General features: G+C 44.4%; 1 protein-coding gene across 3 annotated transcripts in view; it reads right to left on the reverse strand.

The window, feature by feature from the left end:
* smtnb (smoothelin b) overlaps positions 1-12,010 on the reverse strand; it is a 161,737-nt gene that overhangs the window by 86,397 nt on the left and 63,330 nt on the right. For all 3 annotated transcript variants that reach the window (XR_014620145.1, XM_084322577.1, XM_084322576.1), the window contains exon 3: positions 1,897-1,975. Coding sequence is in view for 2 of the 3 variants with exons in the window: in XM_084322577.1 (XP_084178703.1) it covers positions 1,897-1,975 (79 nt within the window). In the remaining variant the exon portion in view is untranslated. The remainder of the gene's footprint in view (positions 1-1,896; positions 1,976-12,010) is intronic.

A 12,010-nucleotide genomic window follows, 5' to 3' on the forward strand; every position in this document is an offset into this window, starting at 1 on the left:
GGGGCCCATCTAATGGCTGGCCCCGAATGTGTTAAAGGTCCCGTATTTTGCTATTCCTTTCACTATTTGGGCAATGTTACACAATTCCTGTGAGTCTATGGAACACATCTGTACTTTTTTTTTTTTTTAAATGCATTGTTTTGGATTTCTAATCAAGCGCTTTGAGATTCCTAATATAAGGCGCTATATAAAATAAATGTATTATTATTATTAATCAAGTACTCTAATCTAAAGCAGCATTTTGCCACTTCAAGATTTCAAGCTGTTTTGGGCTGGGCTCCGCCCATAAGCGCTTTGAGTGACAGTCACCTACAGTCTGCACTGGCAGACCGAGAGAGATTGTGGGGGATACTAATTAATTTTCGCCCACGGGACAATGCATTGGTAACTTGTTTCAAATGATAATATATACCCCTGTGAATATTATTGCACGGATCGGAATACGGGCGCAGACCCCATTGATACAACCCCACATTGCTAGAAAACAATGCTAAACACTGGAAAAGGCCATTTATAAGACACAGGACCTTTAACCCTTTCACTGCCACACTACCAAAGGGTTAACCCTTTCACTGCGACAATACAGAAGGTTAACCCTTTCACTGCCATATGACGAATGGTTAACCCTTTCACAACCACACTGCAGAAGGTTAACCCTTTCACTACAACACTACAGACGGTTAACCGTGTTAACCTTCTGCAGTGTGGTTGTGAAAGGGTTAACCAAGGCTGGAGTCACCTTCCATCAATGGGGGACTGTATTAATCCACACTCTTTGTGGATTAAACAAATATTGCTAAAAATGCATCTCGATTTTTGTATTTAATGGTTTTCATGAGGAATGTCATAACAATAAATGAGCCTTTTTTTTTTTTTTTTTTTTTTATATATATCTTTTGTTATTCTACTAGGCACGCTGCTGGAGGCGTTTCACTTTGCCCAAATTCAAGACCTCAGTTTCAACATAGTGATATACAGAGCAATGGTAAAATGGAATGTACTTCCAAATCATAATACGTAACATAATAATATACATGGTTTCCAGAAAAAGCTTAAGAGTATTATTTAAAAAATATTTTTGGTAAGTAATAGGGCCGTACCGAATATAATTATTTTGGTTTCTCGCATTTAAATGTTCTGTTGCGGTTTTCAAATGTGGTTGTTGGAATGTTTGCTGTGATGTCATCATTGGGGAGAAAGGTTACGTGGCCCATCTTAAATTATGTTTATCTATTGATTAGATCACGATGGATTCAGTCAGAGCCTCTCTATTTGTTTTGTCTAATCGCAGTGTTTGTTTTGTTTAGGCGTGTTATTTATTAGTGTGTTTTGTCAATATATTGTGATGAGTGTGAATGTATATTTTTGTGTATCTGCTGCTATGCAAAAGCTAATGGGGATCTAAATAACAGCTACACGCTTTGCATTGTGGGATAAAGACATCTTTTCATGACATCAAACATGCTTAATAATGAATACAATCCCCCATTTGGATACTTTTTAATCGTCAAATAGTTACACAAAGGTGACTGGACTTATTACTTATTCAGACAGCAGGAACTGAATATACCATAATACTGTATACATTAAAACCTTACATCAAGGTATCCGTTTGCAGCATTGCTTATAAATTTATCACACAAATTAATTCTGATAAAAGGCCCAATCTGTGATTTATTTGACCATATACATTTTGACTGTATGCGCATAATTTCCATCTTTCAGATGGAAAAATGTGCCTTTTGTAACTTTTAGAACTATGGATACATTTATGCAAAAATGCATTCAGCAGTGGATGCATACAGTCCATCCACGTCGATACCAATGCATGACAATTGTTTTTCAGACTCTTAAAATTGTATTGCACTGTATCCATTTCCCTTAGTTTACACTCACCAGTTTAGTGAGCTCATCCATGTCCTGGATGGCTTGCAGTTTTCCTGACAGGACATCTAAGGAATCACTTGATTCCGACCTGAGAAAGACACACGCAGACAGATGGATACATCAGATGGTGCAGACTGCAGACCATTTAAAATGATGGCTGGGTTCAAGTGTAAGTGGAAACCACTCATTCCGGCAGCTGGTATAGAACTGAGGTCTTTACTAACTCAATATACCTTACTAACTCTATATCCCTTGTAAAATTAAATAAAAGGTATCATGTTTTGGTCACTACTATGATAGTAGTGATAGAGAAATAATAGCAATACTATGATACTGCCAACAGTATCAAGCAGGGCTTGACATTAACTTGTTGGCTCACCAGCCACTGTGTGTGTGTGTGTGTGTGTGTGTGTGTGTGTGTGTGTGTGTGTGTGTGTGTGTGTGAGTGAGTGAGTGAGTGAGTGAGTGAGTGAGTGAGTGAGTGAGTGAGTGAGTGAGTGAGTGAGTGAGTGAGTGAGTGAGTGAGTGAGTGAGTGAGTGAGTGAGTGAGTGAGTGAGTGAGACGGGTGTTAATGTCAAGCCCTGGTATCAAGGTTTAAAGCAGGGGTCAGCAACCTTTTTGACATGGAGTGCCTGTTTGAAATATAGTTGTAACTAGTGTGCCTCAACAATATTCCATGAATCGTAATTTTTTTTCTCATAATCAGGTCTTTTTAATGATAATTTTTACATTATTACATCATTATTGTTATTGTTATTATTAACACTTTGGCTGCCTAAGGTTAAATTCATGATATACCATAGATTGCCAGCTCTATTTGTCTATGGAGAAAGTCCCCTTCTTTGCAGGGCTATAACTTTTTAAAGTCTATTGCTACATTGCCATTATTAGGGCCCATTCAAAGTCCTATATGTATTGTTCATTGTGTAGCAACGTTAAACTTTTTCATTCACATATTCATAGTAAAGTATGGTCTAATGTATAAGTATGTTTTCATCTCTTTCTGCAGCTTTCTCCAGAACGTGATATATAGCCCCAAATGCATTATATTGATGATGAAATACAGTTTGATGGCAATCAGCGCGATATAAAAAATTCCAACTAGACGTACTTCTAGAAGTTACTACACGTCATCTGATGTTGACCGGATGGGCGAGGGGGCGTTTATAATTCCGTGGGCAGCGTTATACCAATCATCTAATGTGGGTCAAATGTTGATAATAGCAGTTAGTATCGAAGACGGTAACGTTACACGCTCAAACTCACCCCAGTCTCCGCGCGCCGTTGGGCGATCATCGTAGAGTAGAAATTCTATCATTATGGGATGGCGATTTACCCGGTCCATCTCCAGCTTGTATAATGGTATATACGTCCAAATCATGTTGTTTATCGAGTTATTGGCAATCGATCACTGTGTAGCGTGACGAGCCAGAGTCCCGGGACCTATAGCGAGTGCCCGGAAGTAATACGGAGTCCAGCACAACCTCTATGGCACATCCTGTTAAGCAGTTGCGCCGATCGGCCACCAGATGGCGCTCCTGAACCGCCAGAGAGCTCAGTGGGTCCTGCTGGTGGATCTCAGGCCAGCGGAGGGGACATATGAATCCGATCGCAGATTTTTGAAATATTGATATAAGGACGACGTAAAGCGTCCTCCGGCAACTTTAGCATGGTCAGCAAAGACGTCTAAAGACGGTTCCCGGCACCAACAATATTATTATGATGATTGTATCAACCCTAAATCTGAGTTGGGGGGGGGGGGGGAATGCAATGCAGACAAACAGCTGCATACAGTGCGACCATTTCACTCACATTTGCCCATTCATTTTTGGACACATCACACACCATCAGTGTGTGTACTGTACGTGTGCTGTCATAGCTCCACCTACAGGCCTAATGGAGAACACCAGGAGAACACCAGGATGTGAATGGAGGGTGAATGTGAGGTATATCGTGTAAATAAGTTTTGATTGATCGCAAGACTACACTGTAAAATTTTTTATAATAATAAGTTACCAGAACTTAAAAATATTGAGTTCAGTTACTGTGCATTAAGGTTTTCAGTTTTCAATCCATAATAAGTTAACAGAAAAATAAGTACACAACCACATTATTTCAACCTAATAAAACTATGTTTATTGTCATTGTTTTAAGAACACAAGTTGACTTGGTAATACTCACATGAGTAAAAAAATTAGCTTTTAATATGTGCAATGTTCAATGAAATAGAAAAATAAATAATACAATTTGTTGATTAATCCCACTGGTCACAATGGTGACCGTAATACTGTTTTTGTTATAAGGCTCTGCAAATGTTACTGAATGATGTAGCAATGTATTTCCAGCAGAATTGAAATAATAAACAAATAAAGGGTCTCAATTAAATATGTGGTAGTAAAAAGAACCTGTGGGAGGATTTCAACAAGATAAATGCGACAACAGTGCAAAATATTTCACTATATATAATATATATATATATTTCTTTTAATGCTGCCCCCTGTGCCTATGAAAATGCCCACGCGTGCCTATGCAGGCACGCGTGCCTAGGGTTGCCTACCCCTGGTTTAAAGGAACACGCCAATATTTTGGTAAATTAGCTTACAGTCCTCTCCAGAGAGAGAAAAGAAGATAGATACCAGTTTCCTCTCTGTGCGTTCAGTAGAAAGCCATCTGGCTGCATGTTAGCCTAGCTTAGCACAATGAATGGAAGCGGACATGGCCGGTTAGCCTAGGCATTGTCCAACTAACACCTCTCCCGAAGGCTGGTATCCATCTTCTTGTCTCTCTCTGGAGAAGACGGCAAGCTAATTTCCCCAAATGTTGGCGTGTTCCTTTAAATTACAGTATACCATGGTATTATCAAAGCACATGTGGTACCATGGCGTTCCATAAATTCCACCATATCACTACCATGGTAGATTATTTACACAATGGTCGGTACCGTGGTAAAAGTGAAATGACCATCAAACTACCATTTTTTTTGTAAGGGCGCATGCGATGGGGGGAGGCCGAGGGGGAATCCGAGATGCCAGACGGCTTTCTTGGCTGGGACAAAAGCACCAGACTTTCTGGGAGAAAGGATGACCGAATGGAGTCTGGAAAAAAGTCGTGACAGCCTCGCGAGGCGGCAAGGCACATGGTGCCTGGCGAAGGCTCTTCCTCATCCTCGTATATTTCTCTTTTACGTTCGCTTCTATAACTCATGTTCTCTTCCCACTCTCTCCCACTGCTGGCCCTCTCTCCGCCTCGTCGGTATTAAAGGATGTGCGGAATGCCGAGGCGGAATACTTCACATTCCAGCAAAAAGAAAGCAAAGGATAATGTAACTTTCAGAATTTTTTTTTTTGTGCGCGAGCGTAGACACGTGCGGATGCGCGTGCACACTTTCTCCGGCGGCTTTGAGGGAGAGAGAGAGGCACCTCTGTTGTTTTTGTAACCCGAGTAATCTAACAACGGCAGCAAATGGATGTGACTTGGCCCAGCCACTGGGTTTAATTGGATCCAGTAGCGGACGGGGGGGGGGGGGGGGAGGAGATGGAGGAGCAGGGTGTCCTCTCCTCACAACGCAGGCTGCAGTCGAGGCTCTGCTCCGTCCCGCACCAGATGCAGCGGGTCTTGCCCCCTGGCCTTGAACTGCCGCCAGTCATTAATTAACAACCATAGCAGAACCGTATCCTCCGTGGTCTACACGCTGCTCGAGAGCAGACAGCTGTAGCTTTGCTTAACACTAGAGGGGAAGAGACCGTGAAAGCCTCGATAAACAAAAAAAGGTAATAAAAAGCACCATTATTTCTGCAACACAGGGGGGATATCGTTTTCTAATTGAAAACCTATTTACACTGTTCCTAAATGGATCAGCCAATGAAAAATAAGTGTGTCTTAAAACACACACACACACAAATCAAATCAAATTTATTTGTAAGGCCTGACAACACACGTTAATGTCCCCATGGGCCGTACACGTCTTCTTTAAACAAGTCAAGAAGAAACATAACAATAAGTCAAGAACAGAACAAGAACACCATAAGGTCCAACGAATTTAAAATAAATGCAAATAAATGAAATAATGCAAGCACTCCCAGACTCCACCAAAATTTAAATCTACCCAAATCAAAAGCCCTGCGTAGACAAATCCGTCCGTGAGGCTCTGAAAGTGCGCACATCAGCATACAACACCGGGCTGGTGACAGGCAACATGGAAGAACACAAGATGGCAAGATACAACGTCAGGAGAGCAGTAATAGAGGCAAAATGGCGTTACAGGGATAAAGTTGAACTTCAGTTTGAACAGACTGACTCTAGAGGCATGTGGCAGGGCCTCAGAACAATGACAGACTACAAAGGCACCCCCCTCAAACTGAACAGTGACATCTCCTTAGCAAATGATCTCAATTCCTTCTATGCGAGGTTTGAGGCTGTGAATAACAACACCAGCCTACAAACCACGGCAATGGGGGGGGGGGGGGGGGGGGTCTGCTGATGGAGACTCAGTGTTCAGGGTAACAGAGCATGAGGTGAGACGGATCTTTAAAAAAGTGAATATCAGGAAGGCAGCAGGACCGGACGGCATCCCCGGCCGCGTCCTAAAAGTCTGTGCCGACCAACTGGCCCCGGTATTCACTGACATCTTCAACCTGTCCTTGGAACAGGCTGTCATCCCCACCTGTCTGAAGAAGTCCACCATCATCCCTGTACCCAAAAAATCTACGCCCGCTTGGCACTTGCCTCAACGACTACCGCCCTGTAGCCCTCACCTCCATAGCCATGAAGTGCTTTGAGAAGCTAGTGAAGGGCTACATCTGTTCCTCCCTCCCCATCAACCTGGACCCTCTGCAATTTGCATATCGCCCCAACAGGTCCACGGAGGACGCCATAGCCCATGTGCTGCACACAGCAGCATCACACCTGGACAAGAGGCAGGGGAACTATGTGAGAATGCTGTTCATCGACTACAGCTCAGCATTCAATACCATAGTCCCCTCCAAACTCATAGCCAAGCTCAGGGACCTGGGCTTGAACTATGACCTGTGCCAGTGGGTCTTGGACTTCCTGACGGGCAGACCCCAGGTGGTAAGAGCCGGCAACTGCACCTCCTCATCCATCACGCTCAACATAGGGGCCCCCCAGGGCTGTGTTCTGAGCCCCCTCCTCTACTCCCTGTACACACATGACTGCGTAGCACAGCGGAACAACAACACCATCATCAAATTTGCTGATGACACAGTAGTGGTGGGCCTGATCTCTGCCAACGACGAAAGGGCCTACCTGGAAGAGGTAGAGAACCTGTCACAGTGGTGTCAGGAGAACTGCCTCTCCCTGAACGTCAGCAAAACAAAAGAGATGATTGTGGACTTCAGGAGGTCGGGGGTCAAGGACTACAGCCCCCTCAGCATCGACGGGGCACCGGTTGAGAGAGTGAACAGTTTCAAGTACCTCGGAGCCCACATATCCGAGGACTTGACATGGACCACACACATTGACAGTGTTGTGAAGAAGGCACGACAACGCCTCTACTTCCTCAGGCGCCTAAGGAAGTTCCAAGTCAGTCAGAAGATCCTTAGGAACTTCTACTCATGTACAATAGAGAGCATCCTGACCGGCAACATCACCTCCTGGTTTGGGAATAGCACTGCACAAGACCGTAGCAGACTACAAAGAGTGACACGCTCAGCCGAACGCACAATTGGAGGGGGGCTTCCCACCCTCCAGAACATTTACAACAAGCGGTGCAAGGGGAAGGCTAAGAGAATTATTAAGGACTCGAGCCACCCGAACAACTGCCTCTTTGAACTGCTGCGGTCAGGCAAGCGATACCGGAGTCTTAAGGCGAGCACAGAAAGACTCAGAAGAAGCTTCTATCCCCAGGCCATCAGGCTGCTAAACGAACAATAATCGCTAAACGAACAATAATCACTATGCAACAACCATCAAATGCACACAGCACACACACCCACACGCACACACTCACTCAAACAAACAACACACTGCAGCACCCACTCTCCACACTTTAGATCACACAAACACACTTACACTTTATATTTATTGAAAGGATTTGCACTGCAACTCGTACACCTACTGTGAATTGTACCTAAATTGCACCTCGTCCCATTTCCCCATTTCTGCCTTGCACTATATAGTATTGTATATTAGTACACTGCACAGTATTGTATATTGTATGGTAGCTACGTCTATTCTGCATCGAGCATTGTACATATATCTAAACTGAACACTGTGACCTCTTTTTTTTTTACTTCTAATTTTACTATGTTTTTATTTCATACTTATCTTGTCTTGCACAGTCTCTGGAGCGCAACAGTAAGAAGCATTTTGTACAAAAGTATTCTGTACTTCTGTATGACAACTATTAAAGAAACTTGAACTTGACATACCCCACGCGAAGGTAAGGAAAAACTCACTAAAACCTAACAATAGGGAAAAATGCTCCACAGGCAGTGTGGAGGAGATAAACCTTAGAAGGGCCATTCAAGGGGGGATCACACACACACAAGATGTCAACATCATGGCTGGACTGTCAGTTTTTCCATCCATCTCAGTGCTGCGATTGGTCCAACTCTGCATCACTGAACTGGTAAAATCTTAAAGACGGCTCAAAATCGGGGCAAAACAAATGATCGCCAAAAAGAAAAGAACCTCTCTGATGTGTATCTCATGGGATATGATTTAACTTCTTAATAGAATGACTCACTTGGCGGCCGGGTGGCGCAGCGGTCTAAGCGTCTTCCCACCACCACAGAGTCAGTGGGATCGAATCCAGCTGTGGTGCTTCCGGGTTGGCCGACCGTCCATACTAACAATTGGCAGTGTTAGCGGGTGGGAAAACCCGGCGAGGGTGGGTCCTGGTCGTTGTAAAACAGTGACTCCTACAGATCGGTCGGGGCGCCTGCACAGCGAGGTCGGATCCTGGGGGAGGTAGTGTCCTCCACACGTTACACTCCCCCAGTGAGAGTCCTCGCTGCCAGGTGAAAAGAAGCGGGGATTGGCTACACATGTGTCGGAGGAAGCATGCGATAGTCTCCGCCCTCCCAGACCGACGGTAGGGGGCAGAGCACGCAACAACCAGGTAGGGGATTGGGAATTGGCATAACGACTAACATTGGGATGGGAGAAAAAACGGAAAAAGAAAGGGGGGAAAAGATAAAGTAAGAAAAAAAAAATAAGAATGACTCACTCAATCTAGCGAGGCAAGACAATGTGAGTTGGGGACAACATACGGAAAAGCGTGTGTATCCCCCACACACACACACACACACACACACACACACACACACACACACACACACACACACACACACACACACACACACACACACACACACACACACACACACACACACACACACACACACACACACACACACACACACACACACACACACACACACACACACACACACACACACACACACACACACACACACACACACACACACACACACACACACACACACACACACACACACACACACACACACACACACACACACACACACACACACACACACACACACACACACACACACACACACACACACACACACACACACACACACACACACACACACACACACACACACACACACACACAGTATTGCATAGCCGGAGATAGAAAATGAGTTGTGGTTGCTGCCCACTGAGCCTAAGAATTCCCTGACATGACTTTTCCAGACTTCCAAGTGTGCAATCTCCTTTCTCCAGAGAGAGGATGGGAATGCTGCAGCTGTGTTTGTGTGTGTTGTTCCAGAGTCTCCCGACAGGCAGCTCACCTGCACTGCTGCCGTTTGTGATTATGTTGGGACAGAAGGGTCTGTGTGTGCAAAGTGTGTGTTGTTGTCCATGCTTGTGCACAAATGTGTATGTGCATCTGTGTGTGTGCATGTGTGTGTGCGTGCGCGCCAGGGTCAAAAATTAATAGTTCAGTGTAAATTAACCTTGTTTCGGCAGCTGGCTTTTCCGAGATCACGCGGGAATCCATCTTGTCACGATTCAAGTTATGCGCTTGTGCTTTGAGGGACTACTGGCAGCTATACGGACAAAGACACTCTACCACTCAACTAGTTTTTTCTCACTCACACCAAGCCCTAGCAGCACATCACCCGCACCCTCATCCACCTCCACTGGCTCCCAGTCAAGTTCCGCATCACCTTCAAACTCACCTACAAGTCCCTCCATGCCCTCGCCCTCCGATACCAGTCTGATCTCCTCCACCAGCACACTCCATCCCGGAACCTACGATCCTCTGATCTCGGTCTCCTCTCCATCCCTCGCACCATGTTACAGACTTTCGGGGACAGAGCCTTCAGTGTGGCGTCCCCTACCCTCTGGAACTCCCCCCCCCCCCCCCCCCCCCCCTGAAATCCGCAACGCCCCAACCCTGGACACCTTCAAAACTGCGCTTAAAACACACCTCTTCACCAAGGCTTTTCCCCATCAGTTAGTTTAGATTAGATTAGGTCCATTATCCCTTACCTGCCCTCATCCCCCTTTTTTTCCCCTACTTCCCTAGCCCTATTTTTGTCCTGATTGTGAAGCGACCTTGGGTTCTATGAAAGGCGCTATAGAAATTTGATCTATTATTATTAGTGTGGGTGACCTGGCGAAGCCAGGTTGCAACCCACACTATACATATCCATACTCTTTTTCTTTCTTTCTTTATTCCACCGATTTTGACAACACACTCGTGCCAGAGCGTTCGCGCCCCATACACGTGAAAGGTATCAAAACGACCGGCTTGCTCCAACTCGATGTGCTATTCGAACTCGTAAAGTTTCACCGCACCGTCTGGCTACGAATTGACTTTAAACGGTAAAATTTCGGAAATACAGTGCAATTTAGAGTTTCAAACACTTTGCAACACGTAAGCGTTCGCGCACCATACACGTGAAAGGTATCAAAACGAGCGGCTTGCCTATGGCAACTGCGGTCTCCGAACTCGTAAAAGTTTCACCGCACCGTCTGGCTACGAATCGACTTTAAACGGTAAAATTTCGGTCCCATTGGGAATGCATTGCATTTTAGAGTGTAGCAGCTGAAATAATCTTTTTCCCCCTACCTTGGGTGAATTGCGAGTGTGATCTCAATTTTGGACGTAGAAATAAAACAAACACATCAAAACGATGACACGGCTGTCATCCCGCTCACAAAAGAAAAATAAATGGAATTGGACATTTCTATCTCAACTGACGACCATTTGTTTGAAGGTTCTCCTCCCCATTGACCGCCATGCAATCGCACTCTAGAAATCCATTTTTTTTTAGCCTTCTGTTCCGATCGCCGAAGGAGTGCCACAATATCGCACGAATGCCACAATCTCGCGCACAACCCTTCGCCTACTCGTTGTAGTGCTCTTGTGCGAGTCACAACGCTTCATCTCTTATAGTTTTCTTTTAATCAACGTGACAATGCAGTCATGTAAAGAAATTTCAGAATATGCAAGTCATTGTGCTCATGGCTGATTGGTTCAGGCTTAACAGCTGTGAGGCTCAGGGCTCATGGCTGAGCTGACCTGCCAATGACATCATCCACTTAACCCATCATTGGCCATCACTGTGTTGCACTACTGAATTGCTGGACAGCGCCCTCTGTCTTGTGGGTTGTGTCATTGTACTCAGTAGGGATATCCTCTTTCATTTTTCATTGGTCCATGTTGACCACCTTTCATTGGTCGATGTTGACCACTCCCCCGATCCTTAGACCACGCCCCCTTAGGCCACACCCCCTCAGTGTATCTCTTGAACCGTTTGTCGTAGAGACTTGCGGATTGTGCCATTGTACTCGGTGTAATAGTGTAATAGTGTGTAATAGTGTAATAGTGTAATAGTGTGTAATAGTGTAATAGTGTAATAGTGTGTAATAGTGTAATAGTGTAATATTGTGTAATAGTGTAATAGTGTGTAATAGTGTGTAATAGTGTAATAGTGTGTAATAGTGTGTAATAGTGTGAAATAGTGTAATAGTGTGAAATAGTGTAATAGTGTGTAATAGTGTGTAATAGTGTGTAATAGTGTGTAATAGTGTGTAATAGTGTGTAATAGTGTGTAATAGTGTGTAATAGTGTAATATTGTGTAATATTGTGTAATAGTGTAATAGTGTGTAATAGTGTA

This window comes from Notolepis coatsorum (assembly GCF_963971535.1).
Source record: "Notolepis coatsorum genome assembly, chromosome: 10".
In the NCBI taxonomy this organism is placed as follows: domain Eukaryota; kingdom Metazoa; phylum Chordata; class Actinopteri; order Aulopiformes; family Paralepididae; genus Notolepis; species Notolepis coatsorum.